We start from the raw sequence: 27446 nt of genomic DNA, 5'->3' as shown, positions 1-27446 counted from the left end.
GCCAGTGGTGTAAATGTCTTGGGAAAGGGAGGGGGGGAGACGGCATTTAGGAAGACCAACCAGGTGTGATCTCTGTGTGGGTTACTCCCCGAGGAGCTGGTAGAGTTCTCCAAAAGCCACGCCATCTTCCTTGGTGCTTCCATCCAAGGCCGGGAGAGGTGTTCAGAGCAGCTCCATCACCCGTCTTTCCTGGGAAGTGAACCCAGGTGATACATCCATCGCACCTGCCATCTCTGGTGGAGCAGGCAGGGAGAGTTGCGGTGGATGATGAGAGGCCAGCTCACCTCACTCTTCCTATCCCCGGTCTCTCTCTCTCTCTCTCCTGTGGAGCCCCGTCCACCCTCTGCTGGGGGACCCAAGGAGCTCCCCTTCGGTGGGTGGGTGGGTGGAAATTTGTCCAAGCGATCTGCGGAGCAAGAACTCTTCGTAAAGGGATCTCTGGGGCGTGCAGGTGGGGGGGGGAGCGTTTAAAGAGAGATGCATCTTACTCAAGAGGATGGCAGAAAGAACTGTGAACGTTACAAAGAAGCTGTGTGTTCCTCTCACTCAAAACATAAGGGGAAACATATAACAAAAAGGGTTTTCGGACCTTGGCAGATGGGCACTTATCAGAGTGTGAACTTTTAGTAGATGAAAGGAACAAAGTATTATCCACGGGTCAGGTCTGCTTTGACTTGGAATTCCTGCCTTGAGCGGGGGGGGGGGGGGGGGGGGCTGGACTGGATGGCCTTCGAAGCCCCTTCCAACTCCACGATTCTATAACATGTGTGACCGTGAGGGGATCTCAGGGGAGTCGGGATAAAATACAGGGGCCCTCTTAACAATTTTAGGCAGAAAGAATAATTTTGTGCCACTCTCCACATCGAAGCACTGGACTTCTGCTACACCCGTGGAAATTTATACCTGCCAACCAGTTCTACCTGACGGAGTTTCACAGAATCCTGCACCGGCGCAGAACGGCAAACTCGAATGAACAAGGCTGGTTTCTCACCTTGTGGTGACCCTTTTCCTGCCTAAATCAATAATAACTGCATGGCCTTCTGCCTGTAGACTCTGATTCAGGTTCTCCAATGAGTTAAGCAAGAGCCCACCCTCCTGGTGACCATGACCACGACACGGGGAGTCAGAATGCAACCATTTTATTTGGGGAGGTAGTGCTGATTTAGAATTCAGGGTTTATGATGGGCAAACCTAACCGTGGCTGTGCCAACAAAGCCCCTCTCTTGCAGGGGGTGCCGGCCTGGGTCCACGTCCAGGAGAAGCAGCAAATGTGAAACGGACAGGATTTTCTGTTCAAAGTCGGGTGCAAACGAGGAGCCCGTTCAAGAGGGCGGGAGGCCTCCGGTGCGGCTTGCCTTCTCCTCCGAGGGTGGCTCACGAGAAGAGGCTGCCCTCGCTTCCACCAGCAGTGACTCACTCGGGAGGGGGGGGGAATGCGACGGTCCCTCTCTTGCCAAATCTCTTCCCGTTGCTATAGGCATTCTTCCGGACCGACTCCCCGAGGCCATCCGCACCGGAGCCTGGCAGCCAAGTCAGCTTCATTTCATTTCTTCCCTGGGCCAGGTGCAGATGATGGGCCAGGCAGGCAATGAAGTGCAGAGGACGATTCTTGGGCAGCCATGGGCATGGATGAAAAAGAAAAGACGATGCTGGTGAGGGTGGGGCTTCTTAACGGATGCCACCCCCTTTCAGAGTTTTGCAGGTGACATTGCCGAGTCCGGTCATGATGTTTTTCCCTTTCCACTGAGCCACAAACTCTTCAGAAATCTGGAAGTCAGCCTGAGAAGAGAAAGAACAGGGGAGGTCAAAGTCTTAATGGCCAAGGAGGGGTTTTGCTGGGATGCATCCATACGGTGCAAGCCAACTTCCCTGTTTGCCTCTCCAGGTAAGGTTGCAGGTAAGCCTGCCGCTCTGGAGACCCCAACGGAACCAGTATTGGTCTGATGTGATGCAAAGACCATACACAGTTTTTGTTTCTGTGTAAAGAGTGATGGAGTGGGACTCAAGAGGCCTGGGTTCAAATCCCCACTCGTCCATGGAAGCTCACTGGGAAGGGGTGTTAGAACTGGTAAAAAGCCACTCCTTAAATATCTCACTTACCTTGAAAGCCCCATTAAGGTCACTATAAATGAGTTCCGACCCGATGGCACAGAACACACACATTAATCCAGCGACAGACATACCAATACTGGCAAAGTGACACCGTTTTGGAGGGCCTCAGAATTTTCATTGCAAAAACTTGTGACATCATCATCATCATTATTTGCTGATTGCCATTTTGATGACAGGAATAAAAATTATTCCTCATAGTTTTACTGCAATGTTTTATGGTTACCCTAAAATTTACACAGTTTCAATCTACTGGAATTATTGGCGATGCTGGAGCCTAAGATTACTCTGGCTTATGGCTTTGGTTAAGCAAGTAGGAGATCACTCCACTGCAAACAACAGGGATTTCTGCTGGCTTGTGTTTTTAAAAACACAATCCCGCCTTATATTGTTCTTACTCTTTTTCTAAAGACCTACCATACACACACACGCACACGGGGCAAAAAACCTTTCACCTAGGAATTCCTCTAGGCCTTTGATAACCCTGCCTGCCCCTTTATGCACATTTCCCACCTCTATATTATTTTTTTTTTAAATTCTGATGGTCAGAACTAAAACGATGCTTTAGTCATCCAGTAGCCATCAAAATGGCTTGACGGCATCATCATCACTCTCTCAACCCAGTACTGCATGCAGCTTATCTCTTGCTCCCAAGGGCACTCAACGTGTCCTACTACCCTTCTCTGTTCGTGTGCCAATATTTATTTTTCCACAACGCAAAGGATTCAGAGGCTACGAAAAATATGGGGCTTATTCAGCCACTAGGTTTTGCATCAACAGAAGGTCGCAGCATTCGGAGGACATGCATCATGCATGAGATCAGCCCTTGATCCATAAACTGTGCTACTTCTACTAGCCCACGCAGGTTGACTCCGCTTTCCATCCTTCTGAAGCTGGCAGATTGAGTACCTAGCTTGCTGGGCGACATGAAGCCTAATTAAAATTGTAAACTACCCAGAGAGAGTACTTTTAAGCGATATGAGGTGGTCTATAATCAGCACACTTCGCTTTTTCGCTTTGTACCCATGCTCGTCTTCCTTCTGCCTGACCCTGCCATGCTGCCGAAGGAGAACAGATCCTTAGAAGGAAACACATCTGCTTACCTGCAACTTCTCAAAGACTTTCTTCTTGGGCTTCAGCTCATCGTCAGGCTGGCCGCCCTCGAAGCCTTCCACAAACACACGGTCTCCGGGGCGGCAACCTGCTGGTGGGTCCAGAGGCTCTATTTGACACGGATCCCCCGTGCTACGTGGGTGCAAGTGGTGGTGGGGGGGAGAGAGAGAATGCAGCTAAACATTTAGGAATAAAGAGGCATGCTTGAGTCACGCGCCTTCCTCCCGTAACAGAAAATTCAGCCAAAGGTTTAGCAGCCGATGGCTCGGCCCCCCCAAGGAGGAGGGGGTGGATCACCTGGCCACCTTCTGCTCCCTACTCTTCCCCCCCCGCCTCCTTGCAATTCTACTTAAGCACCTGAAAGCGCAGAGCAGCATAGCTTGGGATTCGATCCCCCGCATCTTCTGGGGCTTCATATTGCACACCAGGACCACCAGCCGATCCTGCAGCTCCTCTTGAGGAACGAACTGCACCAGTCCACTGACCACCGTCCGGGGCACGGGCTCTCCCACGTCGATCCTCTCCACGTAGAGGGTGTCGGCGTCAGGATGCTGGGGGCGAGAGAAGAGCTGCCTCAACGCCCCCAGTAGTGGGAAAGGGAGTGGCGCCTTCCAGGACACGACCCACCCACGTCCAGTCTAGGGAAGCGGCTTTCCTTGGCTGAGGTCGGGGCCGTGGGGGGGGGGAATCCTGCCCAGCCACGTCCATACAGCGGAATGGGGGGGGGGAGAGAAGCAGGGCAGGGGGAGCCCGCTTACCTTCCCCACGCTGAGGACTCGGCCGACACGGAGGTCCACTCGGGATGGCACCACGTCTTCAGGGTCAGAGTTCTTCGAAGGGCCCTTCGCAGCGAGTTCTGCAGGTGCGGAAGAGAAGGGCGAGGGTTTAGAGGAGCCACCCGTTCAAGGCCTAAGGGCCCGGCCAGGAGAGCAGGCTTTGCAAAACAGCCAGAGGACACCATCCCCTCGGCCGGAAAGTGCTCACGACCTGAGTGCTCAGCCCTTACTTGCTTTGGACGGGTCGGGATAGGCAGAGCTGGCCAGCTTCTTCATTTGGGCGCTGGCGAACTTCTCTCGGATGGGCTCCAGGAGTTTATTCAAGGCCACCTCCACGGAGTTCTTCAAGTCCCCTGGGTGGACAACCTGTCGCCGCAAAGGGAGATGGAGAGTCAATGAGCTCCACCCCAATCCACTTGATGCAATGCATTCCTCCCCCCCGCCCCCGGATGGGTGCTGACAGCTGTCCCTTGTTCCCTTGGCTCCATTCCTGACCGTGGACAAGATCCGGTAGGGACCGTTGTAGTGCAAGACTCCATGGCGTGAGCAAGGCATGTCTAAAGAGTGCATTTAGGTGAATGCGTCTCTGTTGGTAGCATGTTCCTAATGGTACACCGCTGCTAATGGGAAAGTTACAAGGATGGGGAAGGCCACACTGTGTATCTCACAACTAGAAGCAAACGTTGGAAAGCACTTATGGCTTTCCTTCATCCTGACCGGGTCTTTGGGGGTGATGGGGCAGGAGTGCAAGCCCTTCCCTCTGCCCTCCCTCCTGATCCTCCTGGCCTCAGGGTTTCCTGTGGGTCTCTTTCCACAGGATGGCAGGGAGGCTGGGCTGCCCTGTTTCCAAGCCTGCTCCAAGCCTTCCACGGGTGGTGCAGAGAAACAACCCCAAAAAGAGGGAAGCGCCCGATGCCTGCAAACCAGCGGCAAAGAACCCTCTGCCCCCACCCCGCGGGCTACTTTGACCCCGTACCCACCCCAGGGGACTCACCTGCTCAGCAAAGTCCTTCTCGAGGTCTTCGTAGTTTCTGTAGGTTTTATTTCCTCCCCATTTCTCGTCTCGAAGGATCACAAACTCTGGGGGTGGGGCAGGGGGGGCAATGGGAGAAGAAGGAGAGCTTTGAAGATCCACCACGATCGAGAGACGTGTGCATGAAGCAGCGGCAGGAACATTGAGTGGGCGGGCGGGCGCTGGGTGCACAGACGCTCTCAAGGGCTCAGTTTTTATCCTAAATCCTAAGCCCGACTGGCAGCTCATCCTCCTCCGGCCACAACTCCTATCAGCTCCGTCCTTACCATTAAGGGAGGGAACGCTGGCAAAGGCTGCCCAACATCTGAGAACGATGCCTCATTTGGAAAAAAAAAACCCGAGCCCTACAAGCCATGAACGAAGTCCATTTAGCCTGGATAGATGAGGGCGGTATGTGTTGAGGGGGAAGGAAAAACCACAAAAGTCCGTCGGGTCCAAGAGGGCGTGGGAGGGGGTGGGCTCTCCCCTGAAGAGACCCGCAAAGAGGGGAATCCAACTGCACAGCTGCTCGTGGGAAGAAACTTATAATCTCAAAACCTGGAAAGGTTTTCTGACTTCCTTTCCCCCTCCTCATCTCTTTTTCCTTATATGACCCCTTCTTTCCAGAAAGTAAGCCCGAGGTGGCCTTTGTTTTTTATTGATCCCTACGGTGTTCAGAGAGCTCTTCCGGCAGAAGAAGAGTTTCAGTAGATCAAGGTGCAGAGGGATAGACAGAGAGAGGCCTCTGCGCTTCTCGCCTTTGCGTTCTCCTTCTGAGGAGCCTCTTGGCTAGCACTGTAGAGATCTAAGCCTTGTGCCTCCCCCCACAAAGCCACAACCTCCCTTTCTTGCCCCCAACACCCCCCCCCCCAGCTGTAGGAGAGCATCACCTGATCTGAGCGGGAAGAGCACGTGCTTGATGAAGGACAGGACCCCGTTGTTCTCCACGTTCCCAGGCTCACAAAAAGCCTTCTTGAGCTTCTTCTTCACATCCTCCTTCCGATCCAGGAGATCAATCTTGGACTCCTAAAGAAAGGACGAGATTTTGAAAACTTGCACCTTTTTACTCCAGGAGATAAAACATGACTTTGGCATCTTGAAAAGTCTTCTTTTCCCTCTGTTCACTTTACTCATTGTCTAGGGTTGTAGCTGATTTATACTGCCTCCCCGGCTGTCTGATTCGTTTATTGTTCTGTGTTAATTGAGGAACCTGAGTTTAAAAACAAACCTCTTCCGAGGAGCTCATCTTGCTTCCCGTCAATCCTGGGACCATCGGGTTCATGAGGTGGATGCGTTTGGCGTAGCCCAGGGAAGGAAGATACTGAGAGAGGAAGACACAAACAGCTAGATCACACAGGTATCACACCTAGTAGTAAACTTGCTCCAGAGTCCAGGGGCTTGACAGAGCAGAGGTAGATTTGATAGAGAGAGAGAACGAGCAAGAAAGCACCACATATTACCCAGGTCAATGTAGATACGGCTAGCGCACGGGGCCAAAACAAGCCACACCCACTTCAAAGCAGAATCCTTGATTACCTGGCAAAACTAGGCAAAGCCTCTCCCTCTCACCTTTTCTGCAAAAGTGAAAATCTTTCTCTGGTCCACGCCTCCAAACTGCGCATCCACTTTCAAGTACTCTTCGTCCAGTGCCTGCCGAGAAACACAACCAAAAGGACTCCTTATAGGTCCGCTGATTTTAGCAACTCAATGGCTTGTCTGCAGTGCCACTGGGCACTGTGTGAAAGCCAGTGGCTGGGAGTTCCAAGGGTCGAAGGCAACCAAAACCACAATCCCTTCCGTCTTAGTTCATCAAAAGGCCTGAGCAATTTCCATTTAGATTTTCATTTGACCTTTATCTCAAAGGTTCTCCGAAGGCAAGCAGCCGGTATCCTCTAACAGCAGTCACTCTGGAACCCCTGAAAACAGGGCTAAACTTGCCAAATCACTCCTTCGTGCATCAAGAGGCTCTGAGAGACGGTGCCGTCTCTCTGCCTCTCCCTTTGAAACACAAAGAGCATTAAACAAAAGAGGAGCCTCCCCTAAATCCACGCGATATACATGGAATCATAGGAGAGACCGCTGCTCCAGAAGGGGTTCTGCCAGACAGGCCTCCTGTCAGCCGGACGGTGCTCCCTCACTTTTCCCTGCTGATGTGGAAGGGCTGCACCCACAGCCAAACACAGGTAAAGTCACACATTCCCAGAAAACATTCAAAGCTTAGTATTTGGGACAACTCCCCCCCCCCCCCCCAATGCCTGAGACCAACTGATCATCCTGGCTGGAGGACACTTGTTGAGTCAATGGGACTTACGTGGACACTCACTCCCAATTCACCAAGGGATTCAACGGGTCTACTCTAGCCTTGAACGTGGGCTCCCACTTCTCCCTTGGGTGGCCGTTAACGATGGGTACCTGAAGCCCTGGATACAGGAGGCCGCTGAGCAACGGATGCTCCACCTGCTTCACCACTTCCGCTCCAGCCTTCTTGGCATCGTGCTGGGTGACGACCGAGGACAGCCGGTAGACGTCCAGGGTGTATTCCCTGGGAGGAAAGAAGAAGAGACCAACGCACTGGGGTAAGGAAAGCTCTTCCTTTTCTAGAAACAGAAACGGCCAGGGGGACTCAGGAAGTCCAGGCCGAACAGAGGCAGCTGGGCTTCCGTTAAGGAGGAAAGACCGTCTCAAAATTAAACCCCCAACCAGCCAAAAATGTCTTCTCCTGCAGTTGATATCCACTGACCTACAGTCTGAGACCATTAAAAGATCATAGATATATAGATTTCTAAAGATGAAGTTGCCAGAAATGGCCATTTAGAGGGAACTGGAGACCATGCTATGCACATCCACGTTTTGCAGCATCTGCAGGGGCAGTGGCTCTTAGAATGGATCCCCCAAGGATATGGGGTTCCTACTGTATTTCTTATTTCCCCTGGGCCACACGGACAAACGGGCACCCAAAGCAACATTAGGCCCTTCCAACTGATGTCTGGCATCCCGCAGAGAGAGAGAGAGAGAGAGAGAGAGAGAGAGAGAGAGAGAGAGAGAGAGAGTCCGTCCCTCCGTAGGAAATTAAAAATCAATAGTGGTGTGAAGTCTTACTTGCTGAGCTGATAGTCTGTCCCTCGGATGAACCGGAGCTTCTCCAGGGGGACCCCAATGCTCTCCAGCATCGCCTTGATCACATTCTCGTAATACTGAGTGCGCAGCTCCAGAAGCTCCCAGGGAGCCTTCATGTTGTCCAGGTACGCATGGAGGTCAGCAAACAGGATGGTCACCTGACGGAAGGAGAGAAAAAGAGAGGAAAATAAGCAGCACGTTCGGCTCGGACTCTCTTTGGTTCAAAAACCACTGTGGCACGTTTGAGGCAAACAAGAGCTGAGCAAGCGGCTTTGCTGTTTACAGTGGGCTTCAGACACCATCGAAGAAAGGGCTTGTTCTGTGTGTTGCTGCTGAAATGGACCAACAGGGTGAACTCTCTGAAATCGGCCCAGGATGAGAAGGTGGGACAGCAGAATAAGGCAGGACCAGGCCTACCTCACAGCCCGCCTTGAGGAAGTCCGCGATTTTAGACATGGGGACAAAGTAGGCGATGTGGGGCTTCCCGGTGGTGGCTGTCCCCCAGTAGATCTTCGGCTCTCGCTCCTTCAAGATGGCCTTCAGCTTATCCTCTCCGAGAACTTCCTGAAAGCCAAAGAGACCGAAAATTACAAAATCAAGGAGATAAAGACTGGGGGAGGGGGGAAGAAAACGGGTGCCTTGATCCGTATGGGCAGTGCAGAAGGCAAGGGCAAACCAGTCCCAAACCTCGTGGCACAAGAAGTAAACTTTCTTTGGAGTCCAAAGAGGGCTCTCATTGTTTTTAGCTTTAAATATTGTTGTTTAATGATGCAGCCCGCCTTGGGTCCTTTTTAAGGAGAAAGGTGGGGTTAAAATATTTTAAATAAAATAAAATAAACAAATAAACAAACTAAAACAAAGAGGAGGCCTTGCCTGTTCTGGTCCTGCCCTTCTTCAATCAGCCTCTGTTTGGAAGCCTGTGATTTTGCCCAAGCACTGCATCTGGCCTGCCTGTTTGTGCTCTGCCTGCTGGACTGCAAAGTAACGCCCTGAACACTTTTGTGGGGCACCAACTTGTTGGGTGATCTAAATAAAACTACTTTGATCTTCCTTACTTTCCCAATGGCTGTTCTGCATCTCTGTCTCTTCCTCCGAATACTCAGCCAGTTTGTAATACTGCAAATTGCAGGAAAAGCCCAATTACTCACCTAATAAAACTTCCCGAGATACCATCGTTAAGTGGCAAGCCCAAGGACACCCAAGGGGAAAAGCAGCAGATCAAGGACAAGGAGTGACTCACCGCCACAGCCAAAGGGAAGGTTTAGACATCTGGTTTCTAACCTTAATTCACACCTTCTTGTTTTTGACGGCAAAGAGAGACAGAGCCTAGAGAGCGACGTAGCAGCTTCACAAATCTCTCCCTTCCTGTCTCCCTCCCCTAAAAATCATATTTCCTAATTCCATTACTTGGTATCTTTATCCTACAACTGCATGTCCTGAAAGCTGGAAATCAGTCATTGGCCACATAACTCAGAAAATCCAGAGCCAGTTTTAGCTGCATGGGTTCTGAGGTTACTCTCTGAACCCAGACGTGTTTACAATGGGTTTGTTGATTGATTCAGCTCCTGGCACCTTAGACTGCTGGCATCTGATGCCTGCATGAATGGCCACAAGGATGTTAGTCTGTTGCAACAAAATAATGGAGCCCTGTCATATTCCAAAACAGATTTATAAGTACCACAAGCTTCAGTAAACACACAGCTTACTTCTAAAGCCTCTACACAAATTAATGTGTTTACTGGGCAGGTTTCTCCCGAAGGTAAGTTTACAGCGCCATGAGATGATCTAGTAATCTGTCAGTCCCCCACTTTTATTCCCATGCAAGATACTCAAGTTTGATGTCCTCCCTCTGATTTTAAGCCTTGGCCCTCCAACTCATCACACCCCATTCTCAGCACTAGAAGATGAGCGTAGACTCTGGAAGAAAGAAGCCTTGGTGGAAGATCCAGCTTAAAAGTTTGATCTCCACACAAGGTGCACTTTAAGGTACCAAATCCCCCTCCATGCTTGGCAGGCACAATCTTAGACCTTCTCTCAGGGGACAGTGCCCTGGTGGTCACAGTGGTGTTGAAAATATATTTCCAAAGAGAGAAAATAATTCAGTTGGAGCCGTAGGCTTGAAGGGACCTTTGCATACATAACAATACGACCTTGTTAAAATAAGTGCTAAGGAAATTCACTCTTCTTAGACTCTTGCAGTGAAATGTCCTGGCTGATATTATCAGCTGAATCCTAACACTTGAGAAGAACTCTTTTTTTTAAAGCTATAGTTCCCAGAATCCACACTGCTGGCATGAACATGCCACTGGACATGCTAGTTGGAGGATTCGGGAAGGGATGATTCCCTCCTCATTGACCCCAAAATCACTTTTCCAACCTCTGATATTCGTTCAGATCAGTGCCGTCTGATCTGGAACCTTCCGGGGGGCTGGAATACAATTCCCATTATCCCCAGCCAGCATGCCTCTCCTGGCTGGGGAGTGGTGGGGTTTGTAGTGAAGCTCTGAGCCAATATGGTGCTAGGATGTCTTGTAGGGCACACTCCCACCGTGAGAGGCTCTCTATAGGGCCTGAAGAGGTCCAGAGGGTGATGCCAACATCTGTCATTTCTGCTGCCCTTCCATAAGCAGGCTGTGTGTGATGTTTATAAAGATGGTGACGCAGGACTGCTTTGACTGGATTGTTAGTCCTACTTGTGTTTTCCATTTCCGGGTTCTCCATTTCTTAGAGTGACATTTGAGGGTGGGTTTTTCTTTCTTTCTAGTATTTGTGTACTTATTGTTCTTAGCTTTAATATTACCTTTTAATGATGTAAGATGCCTCTTTATACTCACTGTTCCTAGCTTTAAATATTGTCTTTTAATGTTGGAAGCTGCCTTGGGTCCTTTTGTAGGAGAAACGTGTATGGGGAGTTGACATTTAAAATAAATTAAATAACTCCACATTGACGCTGAACACAAAACTGGGAATGGATCCCAGCAATCCCAGTGGACGTGCCCTACCTGCAAATTCCGGGTGATCAGGTGATACTTCTCCTCCGCCGTCAGCTCGTGCCCCATCCTGCCAGCAGTTGCTCCTCGCTCACCAGCTAGTCTTTCCACCCTGAAACGGAGCAAAATTCCCATTATTCCAGAAGGGGCAGGTGGGGAAGCCTTCCTCTCTCAGCTTGAAGGGATCTTTCTGTTCCCACAAGGACAGAAGCTTAGAAAGAGATAAAAAAGGGGCCGAGATGGGGGCAGCCGGAGGCTCCTTCTGGATGCCAGCTGGGTTTTTTTTAAAAAAGAAAAATGCGATTTTTAAAGAAGCTTCCTTGTAAGCCGCCTCGGGTCCTTTTTTTAAAGGAAAAAGGCGGGATAAATAAATAATTAAATACAGTAATTACAGATAGATAGATAGACAGATATAGAAATTTACATTTTTTAATATTTATATATATATATCTATTACACACACACATCCAGGAAATGAATTAAAATATATTTTGCTTTCTTCTCCCCCCCCCCCCGCTCCCCCCTGCAAATTGTGGGAAAGAGGGAGAGAGAGGGATCTATGGGGGATTGTAATCCATGGGAAGAGGGGTGGGTGGGCTTGCCCTGCCCCCATCCAGACCTGGTGGGGTATACAAAGACCAGCTGGCCTGCCTGGGGATGATGGGCGTTGTAGTCCAGCACCGCCCAGAAAAAGGGCGGGGAGGGCGAAGCAGGGGAAGCACATGTGGCCCCTTTCTCCTTCCTAGCTCAAGCCCGGGATGGGGAGCTGGTCTCTATCTCACCCCTCCCTCCCTACCCCCCCCCGCTTCCTAGGGGGACCCCCGACCCCTAAGATTGACCCCCCCTCCGCTCACCTCCCACCGGCCGGTCTCCTGGCCCAGGTTGCATCAGCTTCCTGGCACTCGGCGCTCCGCTTCCCGCCCTGGCAGCGCCTTCTCGGGCGGAGACGATGGCCGAGAGACTCGATGGACGAGGAGGAACAGGATTGGAGGGAAGGCACGGATAGGGGCGGGCCTTCTGTAAGCCGCTCTTGCACACGTCAGCCCCGCCTCTCCTACCCCCCCCCGCCCTCAGGCGTCCTGATTGGTCCATCTGCCGGCCCGTGGTCGGACTTGTCCCCGGAGGAGGCGTGGCCTACGTGGGGGCGTGACCTCGGAAGGCAGCAAGGGAGGGGGCGGGGTTCTTTCGAGCCGAGGCACCTGAGGAGCCAAGATGGCGGCGGGTGAGTGAGGAGGAGGAGGGGGAAATATCCGCCGCCGCCGCCGCCGCCTCCCCTCAGGGGCCCCGCTGGAGAGGCCCGCCCGCCCGCCCTCCTTGGTGAAAGGGAGGAGAGTGGCCGGCCAAGGGAAGTGAGGGGTGGGTGGGAGGAAGGGGGGGGAGAGAAGGAGCATGGAGGATAATGGGGGATGATGGAGGAGACCTGACTCTCTCCCTATAGAATAGAGGGACTTGGACCAGGAAGGCATAATGAGGCCGCCCCTTGCCAGACCTTGGAAGGGGTCATTTTTGGAGGGGACACTATAAATCCCAGGATCCCCTGGGATGGATTTATTTTTTAAAAAGAGAGACTACATATCCCAGAATCCCCTGTGTTCCCCCCCCCCCCGTTCCACAGTTCACAAGCAAGGAGGAAGGTTATTTGCACATCAGACCATCATCCTGGCCCACAGGAGATAAAGAGTTAATACAGTCCCTGCAATTGATAACATTCGTTTTGTGAGGAGCAGAGGCGACATTTATCTAGATTTGCTTGTGTCCCAGTCCTTCACCCTAAATGGTATTTGTTGTGGGAGTTTGCATGTCTCAACATTAAGCTTTGGAATGCGTAACAGGCAGAAATATTTTAACCACCTTGTGATTTGCGGTCCTTTATTTACCAACATCTCCAGGGGGTTTGGGAGTAAACTTTTTTCTTACTGGCATGTTGATTCTGCCCATATTCATTGGGACTAGGCTATTTATTTATTTATTTAGTTTGGATGGCTTACAATAAAAATATCATAAAACAATTAAACAACAATTTAAATCAATAATGTTATTGACTAATCGCACTGGTTCTTAACCTTGGGTTACTCAGGAGTTTTGGACTGCAACTCCCAGAAGCCTTCACCACCAGCTGTCCTGACTGGGGTTTCTGGGAGTTGCAGTTCAAAAGCATCTGAGTAACAAAGGTTAAGAACCACTGGACTAATGCATTTGAGCGGAACCTATTCCTAAGAAAGTGCAGTCTTCTCTCTCTCTCTCTCTCTCTCTCTCTCTCTCTCTGTGTGTGTGTGTGTGTGTGTGTGTGTGTGTGTGTAGGGCCCAAAGCAGAGGGTTTCTTTTCCTGTGGAAAAGTGGTTGAATTGGAAGAGAACAAAATGCAGCGATCTCTTCAGCTCGTTCCTTGTGTTTTTGTTTTTACAGGTAATGAGGAACGGCTTTGGCTGAAGGAAGAGCTTGAGTCCAAAGCGCTTCTCTTATTTAGCTTCTTCTAGAGCAGAGAGACTAGAAAACCAACACCTACAGGAGTCAAGAAAGTAGCATCATGGCAGGCAACCCTTCCCACCCCTACAGCTATAATATTAAAATCACTGTTTTAAATAATTCAGTTTCTAGGAGCAGCAGTCCCTTGGGAGAGATTGAAGAGAGGGAACAACCAGAGAGGAAGAGAGGCTGTTACACGCAGGGCAGCGGTTCATCCCCTCCTCACCGATCCTCCATAAGCAATGGAATCGCATCTTTTCCTTTTGCTTCCTCAACCGCCAGTGATGACAGCGATATAGATGACTCCCTGCTGGATAGCCCTGGTGGGGGAAACCCGGACTCCCCCACTGGCCTCTCCCGTGAAGATGAGGATAGACTCTTGTTTGATAATTTGGTGGATGATCTGGAGACATCTTCAGATGAAGTCCGACTGGGACTCGGTTTCCAGAGAGTGGAAAGTAGCGAGGGTTTTGCATCTCTTAAATTCAGACAGCTTCCCAAGGCTCTAAAGGGGGCTGTAAGCACAGAGCCATCTCGTCCAACTGTCCGTTCTTTCCATGAGGAGCGCTTTGGGCCTCTTGGGGGTGGGAGCGACCTGAGCAAGGAGGACTCCAAAGCTGGATCTGGCTTGGGTTGTGGCAGACCTTTGCTTCCAGATGCTGTGCGAGTTGCAGACGCACTTTTGAATCTGCAGAAAGAGGGTGATTTATCTGGGAGACGAGAGAAGGGAGCAGCTCAGACAGTGGAAGAGGAGAGTGGGCAAGAGGAAGGACCCTCCAAGAGTCAGGCTTCCGTAAACGAACTTTTGCTCAGAGGGAAAAGGACAAGCAGCGTCCTGCAGTCCACTGAAGGAGCGTCACATTCTTCCAGCTCACAGTGCAAGGGAGCACCGTCCACGTCCAGTTCTGTTGGTGATCAAAGAAAGATTTGCATAGAAAATCCTCCTGCGCCAGAACCAAAGAGGTCAGTACACCCACCCCCAGAATGCAGCTAGGCTTGCTTTCTCAAGTCATTTGCTGCTTGGTGTGAGATGTTCTGTTTTCTCCTGCCTTTTTTGCTCTTGGATTCGTCTCTGGAACTTCCTTTAGGTTCATGTGCAAGGTATCTATGGGGTCCAGGCTCCTTCTCTGAGCTGCCTTCAAGCTGTCACCAGGTGAGGTAGCACAAAGGAAAGGCGCTAGGAAAGCTGCCCTGAAATAACTCCATCTGGTATTCCTTTGCTTTTCACTAGATGGCAGCAGGTCCACAGTCTGGCTGTTGATTCCATGCTGCAGTTGGCAGGTAGAACCCCTTTCTCCTAAGTGGCTCTGCAACCGCCAGAATACCTTTTTAATTTTTGAAGGCAGGAAAGCTGTCCCTTGCATTTTAGAAAACTGTTGTGTGGCAGATTTTATGTACTCGTTACCTTTATCCTGCCTGCCTTTCAGCCAGCTCAAGGTTCCTTTCCTGTGTACTTGTCATGTGGGTTTGGCTGAAAGAGAACGATAAATCTTGTGGATCTCCCAAGTATGAGTCCAGCTCTCTCTGACCACCACACTGGCACTTTCACCCTCTGAAGTTGCTCAGCTTCAATGAAAATGCAGATGGAACACTTGATTTTTCTGAAATTGGTGGTACAGCCTCCCAGCTGCCCGGGGGGGGGAGCACAGTTATTGCAGGCCACCTCTGAACAATCATGCCTGCTTGTCTTTGCTCCCGGAAGCCCCTCCCCCGCGAGTTTGTGTACTTGAAGGCTTGTAAGAAGATAATCAATTTGTCCTGCTGTTTTCTTTCTCTGTCCCTACAAGGCCTAGACGTGTCTACATCGAAGAGAAAGACCTTGAGGAGCGGAAGGAGAAATACATCCGCGCTGTCCTTGCCCACGCTCGCAGCAGGCCAGTCATAAGTAAGCATGAGAGTAAAAGAGGGATCGGGAGGGGTGTGGAAGAGAAGGGGGGGCCGACACACCGTGTGAGCCAAGGGTGTTGGGAAGGGCCTCCTTTCTGCCGCTGCAGAAAGAATCCAGCCAGAACGTCCAGGACCTCTTCTTCTGCCTTGGCTCTCTGGAAGGCAGGGCGTCTTGCCTGTTGCACTCAAGTGTGCGGCTGCTCAACCCCTTGTCTTGGCAGCCACTTGGACCATGTGCCAGGTCTTGCTTGTGGCACCGGGTGCATTGCATCATGAGAAGTGGGTGGTATTTGTTTGTTTTGGAGGGGGATTGTGGTGCATGGAACGTTTGACATCCGTTGGTGAGGTCAGAGGCTCTGAGACTCCACAGAGGAAAGGGAGACTCTTATGCAGCTTGTCTTCAGTTTTACCGTCTGCACATGTGTTACGATTACCAGTGTCCTTTTGGCTTGTCTCCAGACCTTCATTTCTCAAGGCTTCTGGGATATTTGCTCATTGCTGCAATCCTACATTTTCTTACAGGGGCCTCCTTTTGTTTGGCAGGTAGTACTGAGGCCTTTCTCCTCCTTAAATTCTCCCCTCTTTCAGCGTCATAACTCAGGCTGAAATAAGTATTGGAAAAAACCACGTATGACCAAATACGTGCTGCTCAAACCTGTGCAGGGTAGGAATCTCTCAAATATGTTAATTGTGCACTCAACTCTTGACGTTTTGCAATTTTGGGTGTTGTGGAAATTCCCATTGTCGCTCTGAGCAAACCACATCAGTCTGTGCCAGGCCTGACACTTCCTGTGAGGTTTCTGAGTGAGAGGGTAATTAACAGATAGGCTGTATGGCAGGCTATAGCATTTAACGGGGCTATTTATACAAAGGCCACTGCCTTACTTGTTTATCCAAAGAAAGGAACCCAAGATCTTTGGCAACCAAAACAGGCTCTCTTTTCTCATCTTCTGGTTTTTTGTATGAGCCTGACCTGCAAGATCTTGAAGGCATCCAGCAATTGAAGGGGCCTTATAGGTCCTTTTTAAAAGAATGCCCCTTTCTCTGTTTCCCCATAACTGAATGGCAGCCTCTGAGGACTGTCAGACTGAACTTCTTCCTAGCCTGCAGAATGGCAGCTCGCCTGCTTGAGGAAGGAGTTAAGCCTGATGGATAAGAGCCTTAGAGGTTTTTTGGTGCAAGACTCACAGGGAAATTCCTTGCCTTGTTTGCCTCCAACGTGTGTTCTAATACGGAGGAGCTTCACTATTCCACGTTCCTGTGTGTTCTTGGGTATCATTGTACTATGGTTTGCTAACAGATGGCGCCAGCGTACAGTGGAGGAAATAAAGCAACAACCTTTTCCCCCCTACACATAAAATTCCAGCATGTCATGCCCCTTCCCCAGTAAATGGAAACAGAGCTGTGGAAAAGAATTTGGGCTAGAAAAATCAGCACTTTTGCTTTGACATTTTTTCTTCTCCAATGGAGTGTATTGTTTTAACACAATATGATGATGGCTCAAATAAAACCAGAAATGCCTTGTCTTGTTTTGTCCTACAAACCATGAAGGTGTGCCTCTCTGAATCAGGCAGGAGGGGGAGCTTCCTTTGTCCCCTGGCAGAAGGAAGGGATGGCAGTGCCCCCCCCCCCACAAACTGCTCTGAACCTTTTTCTAAAGTTTTTCTAATGCATTATGGCATCAGCTCAGTTGATGCACAGGTTCCCAGAATGTTTCAAAATTGCTTTTTAAATCCTGGTGACGGTAAAACTGAAATGCTGTATGAACATCCCCGGATGTGATGAGAGGCCTAATTCCTAGGTCCCAGGTCGCTTTGCTGGTCACACTGGAGACCCTACACTTTTGCACAGCCTCCAGGTGTCGAGAGAATCACTAGTGCCTCACAGCTCTTTTGCAGCCATGAACAACGAGGGCTCTAATTTTGTGAAAAGGTTTCTTGCTTTGTGCCATTCCTTGCGCGGAACCTCTGCTCTAGAATCCGCTCTCGTAGGCCATTGGTGGCAGAGTTCGGCATTTTTGGAATAATGTTCCTGCAGCCTGCTGTCCAGGGAGCAGGGAGAACATCGTCCGAATGGGGGCTGCTCTTCCGAGTCACTCCCTGCGGATCCTGTTGGGCCAGCTGCATCTGGACTTCCTGCTTTGTGCTCGATGGGGCTGGACTGGGCTGTTGCAGAAGAGGCAGAGGAGGCCAGCCAGAGCGGGAGGGGCAGTTCCGTTCCTAAAGAATCACATGAATTTTTAGACCATGGCACTATGTACATGGCCATGTGAACATTCCTCTGTGCAAGCAGCCTTTGTCCTCCTTCATGGCCTGTTTTCCTTCCCCTCTTCTGTAAGAGGCGTTTCCCCCCCCCCCTGGTTTTCTTCCAGCGTGTTTTCTGTGGCCATGATGGCACGTGGGAAAGCTTCCTGCCTGTCTCTCTTTCATCTCCCGTCATTCTAGTTTCATAACATTAACTGAAATCCTTCTTGAACTGGATTGACGTGAGCCATTCCCGGCAAGAAAGCTCCTTTCTGAAATGATGGGTGGTTGTGACATTTGAGAGAGAACCGTATTAGGGCTTCCGGACTAGTATCAGTTACAGCATTGCCGGCTGCATCTGTGAACCTGCTACTCAGGCTCGTGCAGCTACACACAGACCCTGACAGGCAGGCTGCCTTCCTTGCCGCCGATGCCAAATATAGCCACAGGACTGGCAGGTGCAGCTCTGAATGCATGAAGAATTCTGTTAGCTTGTGTGGTCACAGAAGGCCAGTTTGCTCCTCCTGGCAGGTTTTCCTTTGCATGAACAGGTAAGGACTGGTTCGAAAATAGACTGTTCTACCAGTCCTGAACATGCCAGAGGGGAAAACGTGGTGCAGTTGTCCTTACACATATATACAACTGGAGCAACTTTGTCCATCTCATACCTGGTGCAACCAAATTTGACTGCATTGCCTTTCAAGTAACCCTTTCTTTGGCCAAATTGCAGGTGAAGTGAATGAGCTGCATGCACTGATCCAATGCGTTGCTTCTGAAAACCAGGAATACAGACGCCAGCACACGACCGATCTGACTGAGAGGTACTTTGCCGCTCTTGGTGAATATCAGGGCAGAACCCATATTGCGAGCATTCTTCCTTAGGAAACAGAAGCTGTTTCGAGAGCCTTCTGAAAGATCTTACGAAAAACTCACAGAGCATCTTAAAGACTAAAAGGACAGAATTAAATTGCGGGGGGGGGAGGGATAGTACGAGGAATAGCAATCATGCAGCGGGCTGTCTCCCTTTAAGAGATCCTGTTTGTCTGATCAAGCGTGCACCCAGTTTTGCAAGACTCCGTGAATGGAAGTTGGGGGTAACAGTCATACTCGTATGATCACCCTTACGTGATTGCATAAGTGAGTAGAACTCTGCCAAAAAGATTTTATGGCCGAGGTGTGTGTGGGCCAGCATGTACTCCCATTGGGTGTAGGAGACCTCCTCCGTGTAGTAGGAGTGGGGGAAGGAGTGTAAACCATGAGCTCAAACGGCTATAAAATGCAGTGTTCGTACCAGCCATAATCTGCCCCAGCCCTGTCTCTCTAGCATTGCTAAAAAACGCAGCTGCGCTTTTTAAAGCTTTTCGTTTCTGGCATGCAGCTTTGGTCAGGAGAAAGACTGCCCAATAAAGTATAAATGTGGGGTGGAGGAGTCAGCCTGACCGTTCTGCAGCTGAATAGGAAGAATGCGTTTATCACTTGAAAGGGGTACCATTTTTTCGGGGGGGGGGTCCACTGCTCTTCAGCCTTTTAATCAGAGGCAATTCAGTGGAGTCAGGAAGGTGTCATATCTGTCTGGCCTCACTCCTGTCGCTGCTGCTTCCCACTGTGTTGGTGTTTGTGATGTGATTGTTCCACAGTAACACCTAGAGAAGTAATGCTGCTTCTCCACATGACAGAGCAACTCCGTTTTCTAATGGACAGAGAAGTGTGCATGCGTGAGGGGCAGCAGCCACCAGCAGTCTTAAAAGAGCTTGAAAACCAAGCAGTGGGTGCTTCCTTAGAAATCTGCCCTGTCTTTGCCAGAGCATGAAGAGGAGGATGGATGCCTTTAGGAGCATGCAAGAAAACAAACATTCTCTCTTTCTCTCTCTTTCTCTCTCTCTTACACACACACACACACACACACACACACACACACACACTTTTCTAATACCCACTTGTAACAGATAATCAAAGTAAGGCATTTGCTTGAGTGTAGCTAGTACATGAAGTAGCTTTAAAACAGGGCTAGGTGAACACAAGAGATGTCTGTCTGTTTCAGTAGCTGAAGCAAATTTTTGGAGCCTCAGTGCCTGCTTTTAATTCCTGAATTGTATTTCAGTTAGCATATAGTTTAATTGTTTTTTTTTTTAATGTTTAGCTTACTGTGTTTTTAATTCTATTCTTTTTAATATTGTGAGCTGCCCTGGGTCCCCTTATTGGGAGAAAGGTGGCCTATAAATCAGTTGATCCATCAGTCAAACCAGCCAACCCACCAAACCAACAAGATGCCAGGTCCTGAGAAACAGGCTGCAAGAGGAGGGCCGAATCCTTTGTGCTTGGCTTGAGGGCCTCCCCGAAGCAGCTAGAAGCCTTCCCTTGGAAGCAGGTCTCTGGATCCCCTGTGGCTGTCGGGTCTGATGGATCACTGTGAAAGAAAAGCTTTCAAAGACCAGGTGGAGAACTACCCCTGGTGGGATATCATGTCTATGCGATGGGCTCTCTCTTCTTTCTGAACTTGCCTCGTCATTATGTTTTGCATTAAAGCTCTTCTCCCTGGCCCTGTGCAGGAACTACGTGTGGCGCAGCAACAGGACAAACCAGAAGTTCAGCCTTCCCGAATGGGTCGAGAAAAACGGCCGGAAGGTCTGTCGGTTTGCGACAGTTCCTGATCGTTTCCAGCGCTGCCCTGTCCCAAGCTAGAACAAACCTTCCGACTCAATGGAGGAGCTCTGGCTTCACCCTGCACTTTGAACATTGCTGACAGTTCATTTTGCTGACCTATTTTATGTTATATTATATTGTGTTATATTATTTTATGTTATTTTATTTTAAAATTTAAAGCCAATTTACTGGTGTATGTTTGTTTTTTCCCCTATGCAAATATATGTGCCCCTTTCGGCTTGAACTTCATTGCAGCCCAAATGTCCTTGGAATTTCAAGCTTTAGTGGGTCTGTTTGGTTTTGTGCCATGATCTCTTTTATAAATGTGTTGTGCCTTTTGAATACCCTGTTATGTTTTTCCCTTTCTTCCTTTCCTTAGTGGAAGGAGTTTGGCTGGTTTCTGTGTCCAATTTATTGACCTTTCTGACCCATTTTTAAAAAGAAATCTGCAGGTGACTTCGGATAGCTATGTTGGTGGATGAAGCTGTAAGTGATGATTGGAGTGTGAGGAGCAGCTGCCCTAATTCAGACATTGCAGGCAGCAGTTTCATGTCACTTCAAACACAGAGCTTTGAAATGGAGCTCACACTCCATCCAGCTGCCAGAGGCATCAGCCGCAGAGAGGCCAAGTGGAACAGCCTGGAAGAATTAGAGGAATTCTTCAGCCTCCCTTCGAATGCTGATCCTGGCTGGGAAACCAATCAGACGGGAAAGTTAGTCTTGCCGATAGGTTTCACCAGCGTGTGGCTCCTTCCAGTGGCAGATTGATTGTGGGGTTGTGCTGCCCCCTTAAAATAAGGTAGTGGTTTCCACCAAATGCTGCCCCCCCAGGCCATGTGCCTGTTGCTACGAGGTAAGGAGGGCCACTGTCGCTGACGACAGGTCTCCTGCGCTGAACGGTGTCAGGCCTATGTGGCTCTCTGGGTTTCTTCGGAATGAGAAAGACAGCAGCAAAGCTGTTCTGCTCTACCAACAAGGAGGCAACGTGGACTCTTTAACATCACCTCAGCAGGACTGCAGCCTGAAGGGAATGCCTAACCCTTAGGTAATATTGTTAATTTGGCTCTGGTTGGTTCTACCTAGTGGGTTAACTGAGTTTTCAACCCAATTCCCAGGCGGAGGGGTCTGAGGTTTTTTTTTCTTCCTGTTCCCCAGCCAAATAGAAAATTGTAGTTTCCAAAGAGAGGTGATATCCAGCCGGCAGCGATCAGAGCTGTAGTTTGCAAACCGCACCTTCAGTGCGGCTGGGCCTTTTTCTAATTGACCTCTAAGAAACGAGGCTGGCACAGCCATCTGCCGTGAATTTCTGGGACACTGATTTTTCTGCACTCTTGGCAAGGCACTGGTGGACGGCTGAGGAAGTGGACTTTGTTCCACAAAAACTAGCAGACTGCAGGATTTTCTTTAGTGGACTAATAAAGGTGCCACCTACTCCCACATTGTATTGTATAAGGACCATGTGGCTCTCTTCGATTTATTTACCTCTTTGAAGAGGCTGTCAACTTGCACGGTAATTAGGCAGAGAAAGGAAACTACTGCGTTCCCCCTGCTGCTTCTGTGCTCAATTCCAAAATGCACTTAAATGAGGCAAGACTCTAGACTTCTTCCAGGGAGCCCTGTGTGTTTGCAGAGGGAGCCGAGATCTTTTGGAAAGCTGACAGCAGGCAAGACAAAGCTCGGTCTTTCCTGATCCAAAGCTTTCCCTGTGGGCGAGAAGAAAGGACACATTTCATCCGCTTCTCTAGCTAGGAAACGGGGGAGACCTACCCACCTGCACCTTTTTACCAGTTGAGAGAGCTTCCTCCTAAGCAAAAGAAGCCCAGCACCGTTTTGCACACGAGAACTCTGCAGTAAGCCATAGGATATGATACGGAATAGAAACACATTTTTTTAAAAAACCACAATCATCCGATTCCCACAGTGTATGGCCATTTTAAAGACCCTCCATTTAAAGGGCAGCTTTTAAAAACTTAAAATACCTGCATGTCATTCCTGTCAGTGGTCAGAGAGGAGGCTTGGGATTTTCCTGTTCTGGAGGTTGACAGTGTGTCCTAACTTCACACAGCATCCCAGAACAGGATGGTAGTTCTTGTGTTTGCTTGTTGGGAAGGCCCATTGGAGCAGGACAAACCCACTTTCAAAATCAAAGTGGAGATAATGGAGGAGGGGGAAGTCAGTGCTTTCCTCATCTTCTGGAAGCCTGCAGAGTTTTGATAGTAGAACTGGGCTTGTGTGGGTACATTTTGGAAATAAAAGCAATGATAGGCTGGTGGTGGAAGCATGTTCTGCTCTGCTCAATGTGTTGAGTCCTGGAACTGGCTACACGGCAAGCTGCAAATTTCATTCCGATTTGAGATGCAAGGTGCGCCTTCAGTTTGAGCTCTGAGAGGAAGTGACCGCTGCCCGGTGGAGCGTCGTGGCCCTTGGGACAGCGCGAGAAGCCCTTCAATTAGCAGCCGGTTTGTCTCCCTTTGTGGCCTCCACCTGCATTGCTCTCAGCGGCCATTACAGGGCTTGATCCGAAGGAAAGGCCGGCTGGCCAGGCGTTGACACCAAGAGAAAGCGGAAAAGCTTCAGAAGCAGCCCCCTGAGAAAGGCCGTGCATGTACCTGGATACTAAGGGTGTGTGCACATGGACACATTGGTGGCATGTGCGGTGGGAAAGGATAAAGGATCCATGAGGCACCATTGCATATAAACCCTTTCCCCACCCACGTCCACCTACTAGCTCAGTTTATGCAAGAGACATTCCTGGTGGAGTTCCATGCCGTCGGCTCACTTCCAACCTCTGGAAACCCTGATGGGGTTTCATGCTGTGCAGGATATGCTCAAGAAGCGCGTCGCTGTTCCTAAGCCTCGGAGAGATTCCGTGGCCAGACTGGGTTTTGAACCCAAGTCTCCTGAGTCCTTCCTCTGGCTCTCTGTCCGTTTCCCCACGCTGGCTCTTGCAGCGGGTCCTTCTAGATGTAGGTAAAGCGCACGTGTGTCCCTCCAGACCTGACTTCTGAATGTCAGATGGAAGTCAGGCCATCTCTACCGTAGCAAATGGCCCTGAGCGTGCCACGAGCATCTTTTGGCACAAGGGGCGGGCTGTTCTCAGAAGGCTGATCCTTTTAAGCAGAGAAGCCAATATTGCATCTCTGAATCCATTGGTAAAGAAAGAGATGGAGTCGTAACTTGCAAAGAGAAATTCCTATGTGTAGAAACAGCTGCCCCAATACTGCATCGCTGAGTTCTCGCTTCTTGTGCCTTATTCTCACAGTTAATAAAAGTGGAAATAAACAGCATGGCTGATTCTAACATGGGGACTTGCTTGGTGTCCAAATGTCCACATTCCTGCGTGCAAAATCATTTGACTTTAATTCCACCCTGACCTTCAGAAGCTACGCAATTGATGGAGACCATCCCGTGGGAGGTAAACATGGCAATCTTTCATGCACTCTTATGCTTTGGTGAGGCTGTCATGTCCAGGGATATCATAACACCCTATTTGTTTGCCTTCACTTGGTTTCTGAAATACCTCACAGGTATTTTCTGCTCCTGGAACCTCTTTTCCGGACTTACATAACGCCTTGTTTACTACTCTATGTGCTTCTTTCGTTCTCCCTCCTGGAAAGATCTTCAGAGAGTGTTCAGCCCGGGTTGACAGCTTGAAAATCCTCTCTCTGAAGCGTGGAATTGCTTCCAGCCTAGGCTTCAGGATTTTTTTCCCTCTCTCTCTCTCTCTCTCTGTTTAATGGCGTTTATTAGCACACATTTTAAAGCCTGCAATTACAGAGGCTAATGATCTAAAGCCCGCTGCATCTCGCCACTTTCTCTCCCCACGCTGCTCCTGGGAAGCCAATCCGAATGCTTGGCAGGCAGAAAGGGCAGGCCAGCTTCCCAGCCATCGCATTTCTCCCCACCCCACCCCACCCCAGTCTTTAATACAGAGATCTAAAGTGCTGGAGATCAAATACCCGTCTGCCCGTAGGATGGAGGGATCCATCGGGGGGGGGGGGCGGGCTGGTCTTGGCCGCCATTGGAAACAAACTCTGTGCATTTTGGAAGAGGTAGCATATATTACTACATGTACCAGACAGCCATGAGCCGATGAATATTTAAAATATTCTACTTCTATAGTTCATTCAACATCTCATTCTGTTTCTCTATATCTGATGAAGTGGATGTGTCCACGAAAGCTGGCATTAAAATATCATAGTTTTTAAAGGGCCACGTGTACTGCCTGTTTTGTGTACACACACACACACACACACACACACACACAGAGAGAGAGAGAGAGAGAGAGAAAGAGAGAGAGAGAGAGAGAGAGAGAAATGAATGTCTTTGAGTTGAGCCAGTGAATGGGGCCAGCTGGAAGCGAGGAGAAAAAGAATATCTAGATGTTAAACCTATCATTCAACAATAAAACCAAGCACCATTAGACCTTACAACTGCACAGCTGGAAGGGGACCCTGTGGGTCATCAAGTCCATCCCCTCTCTAGGAGGCCCAGTGGGGGATTTGAACTCCCAGTCTCCGGCTCCTCAACCAGATGCCTCAACCACTGCCCTATCTGGCCGTTCTTCCAGGGCCACCTTAAGGAGACAGAATGAGTCTGGAACTTGAAAGGCACCCCTGTCCCCGAAACTGGACAACAAGCTTTCTTAAAATGTGGTCCAACATCCTGCGTGGGGCGGGAGTGGGCGGCTGGCCTTAAGACGCACCTGCCCTGTCCCCTTCTGAATGGCACTGGCAGGACAAACAGCCATGCTGTGCCTTTATGGAGATTGATGAGTATCTGGGTGGCTTTAAGGCTGGGACTGCTTTAGAAGAGGAGGAGATGAATTCAAAGAAAGTTAGGGCTGTCTATGGATGCCCTGTGTGGTGGCGTGGAAGGAGTGATGGACTAAGACTCGGGAGGCCCGGGTTCGAATCATTGCTCAGCCATGCAAAGCAGAGACGTATAACTGGTAAAACTACCCTTAAATATCTCACTTAACTAGAAAGCCTCGTTAAGGAACACTATAGGTTGGTCCCAATTTGATGGCACAGAATGCGCAGGATTGTCCGTGGCTTGTAATCTGGGTGGCTTTGCATCACCTTGGTGATCTGAGGCACTAGAACTCCCATCCAGCATGGCCATGTGACCCTGATGGATGCTGGGAATGGTTGTCCAAAAAAGTAACTTTTCTAAACCTTGGGGGGAGAGAGAGAGAGGCTGGCATGGTATCCCCATTCTTGTGGGCCAAGACTGCTCCTCGTGTGCAGCTGGTTCTGAGCAATACTTTGGGAGTGGAGAATTCCTGGGTCTAACCCGGCCCAACCCTCATGTCCTTGCCAGTCGAGGATGGGGAGGTCACGGAAAACCTTGCTGAGATTTGGTGAATCAGGCAGGATGATGTGGTCGAGGCCTCAGCTGGCATGGCTCCTCGTTCTGCTGGAAACGTGGGGGCAGGCAGATTCAGGGTTTTCAAAGCGGAGTGAGACCTGTCAGTCTGCTTTCGATTTGTAGGTGGGGTGGGAATCCGAGCCACCTCGTCCCAGCATCCTCCCTCTTTCCAGCATCCTTGCTTGATTGAAGTAAATGTTGAACTGGCTACCAAGATCTCCTCCTGCTCCTGCCTCCCTTCCATCTAAAATGTGCAGGAGAATTTAGCAAGAGAGGGGGTCCCCTGCCGTGTCCTCTCCCTGCACCAGGAGAACCCTTCACTCCATCACTTGTGCAGGGCCAGGGGAGAGGAGAGGGAGCAAAACTGGCCACCGGGCCACCAACCCCATTCTTGCAATTCCTTTGGCTCTCTCCACAAAGCTTTCCTCTTTCCCAGAAGATGCTCTGAAGCCTCCTCTCACCCTCCTGCATCTTCACGTGTGGATGGAGCACTTAGGGGCCCTTCTTTTCCTTAAAGGGTAGGAGAAACATCCCTGCCGTGTTGATAGTGGGACGGGCTCCCTTAGAAATGGATGGGGGCGTTGGAAGAGGAGTGGGACGACCACCCGGCCAGGGTGATTTGGCTGTGGATTCCCTGCAGGTGAAGCAGGGTGGACTGGATGGACTTTGGGGGTGCCTTCCGACTTTAAAACTCTGCGCTTTTGGCAACGCAAGCCGGACCAGCAGGTGCGTGCCAAATAACAAGGCAGGGCAAATCCATCTTCCTGTTGAACAGGATGCCTCTCCTGTTTGCTCCTTTCCATCCCTGAAAAGTTTATGATTAACGCAAAAGGTTGCCTGCACCTACAGCTGCCATTACCTCGATAACGGAGGAACGAGGGGTGACTCACGCACAAAATCCTACCTGGTGGTATGATTAACTGCGGAGGAGACAAGGCAGGAACGACATTGCTTGCAAGACTTTGTGCTGGACTTATCCGTGATCATTCGGCCAAGTGGCCTTCAGCAACGTGGCACCATCCAGGGCCGCTGCACGACGGCTCCCATCATCCACAACCCTGGAGGAAGGCTTGAGCGGGGAATAGCCTGACCCCAGAGCTTGGTGTCCTGTGTCTTAACAGGCGTTTGTCCGACTTAAAATCTGGCTTGGTTGCCAAAGTGGCAAACGTTGCACACCTTCCACCGCCCTGGTGCCTACAGGCCAGAATATGCGCTCCAGGCAATGGGAGCATTGCGAAAGTGGGTAACGAGTTCAAATCCCTTTCCGTAGAACTCACGGAGCAGCTTCTGGTATGAGAAAGCCTCCCTCACAGGGTCATTGTGAAGCTAAAATGCTACTTTTGGGGAGAAAAAGTTAATGTGGAATACAAATAAATGAACTAAATAGATTCTCCCCACATTTTGCTTTTGTGGAAGGAAAGTTTAAGGATTAAAAATAAAATCTGTGAATAAACTTTAAAGCAGTGCCACAGAGCAAGGATGAAGCCCACAGTTTAACAACCTCCCCACCGCAAAACAGTCTCCCTGGAAAAGGAGGTTACAAGCATTTGGTTTGCTTGCACAGATGCAAGCTTTATTTGGGGGAAATTCCACTCTGGAGGTGTTGCTTCTTAGCAGGTCAGCTGAGGATGCTAACCCTGAGAGAAGCCCGGAGGGAAAAGATGAGAAAACAGGCCTTCTTTGGTGGCTGCTCCTCGAATGTAGAATAAACTTCCTCCTG

At 49.9% G+C, this 27446-nt stretch overlaps 2 protein-coding genes across 3 annotated transcripts; one reads left to right on the top strand and one right to left on the bottom strand.

Moving 5' to 3' along the window:
* Nucleotides 1-1123: 1123 nt before the first annotated feature.
* Nucleotides 1124-12103, bottom strand: YARS1 (tyrosyl-tRNA synthetase 1). Its single transcript, XM_072979954.2, has 14 exons — nucleotides 11972-12103; nucleotides 11130-11229; nucleotides 8545-8691; nucleotides 8110-8285; nucleotides 7423-7552; nucleotides 6580-6660; nucleotides 6239-6331; nucleotides 5901-6036; nucleotides 4993-5078; nucleotides 4229-4364; nucleotides 3981-4078; nucleotides 3580-3773; nucleotides 3213-3354; nucleotides 1124-1779 (listed from the first exon to the last, which is right to left on the bottom strand). Exons 2-14 carry the CDS (start codon nucleotides 11184-11186, stop codon nucleotides 1669-1671), a joined length of 1587 nt encoding a protein of 528 aa, XP_072836055.2. The 5' UTR covers nucleotides 11187-11229; nucleotides 11972-12103; the 3' UTR covers nucleotides 1124-1668.
* A 100-nt stretch (nucleotides 12104-12203) lies between these two features.
* On the top strand, nucleotides 12204-20698 carry S100PBP (S100P binding protein). 2 transcript variants are annotated; one of them, XM_020800648.3, is made up of 5 exons: nucleotides 12204-12339; nucleotides 13524-14546; nucleotides 15371-15468; nucleotides 18444-18534; nucleotides 20263-20698. In XM_020800648.3, the coding sequence occupies exons 2-5, from the start codon at nucleotides 13645-13647 to the stop codon at nucleotides 20393-20395; spliced, it is 1224 nt and encodes a 407-aa protein (XP_020656307.3). In that variant the 5' UTR covers nucleotides 12204-12339; nucleotides 13524-13644; the 3' UTR covers nucleotides 20396-20698. The 2 variants fall into 2 exon arrangements, with proteins under 2 accessions (XP_020656307.3, XP_078236025.1); XM_078379899.1 differs by having other exon boundaries at nucleotides 12250-12339; nucleotides 13709-14546.
* The last annotated feature ends 6748 nt before the right edge of the window (nucleotides 20699-27446 follow it).

Source organism: Pogona vitticeps, chromosome 9, assembly GCF_051106095.1.
Source record: "Pogona vitticeps strain Pit_001003342236 chromosome 9, PviZW2.1, whole genome shotgun sequence".
In the NCBI taxonomy this organism is placed as follows: Eukaryota; Metazoa; Chordata; class Lepidosauria; order Squamata; family Agamidae; genus Pogona; species Pogona vitticeps.
Note: the sequence above shows the minus strand (reverse complement) of the source record. Positions and strands in the feature narration are given on the sequence as shown.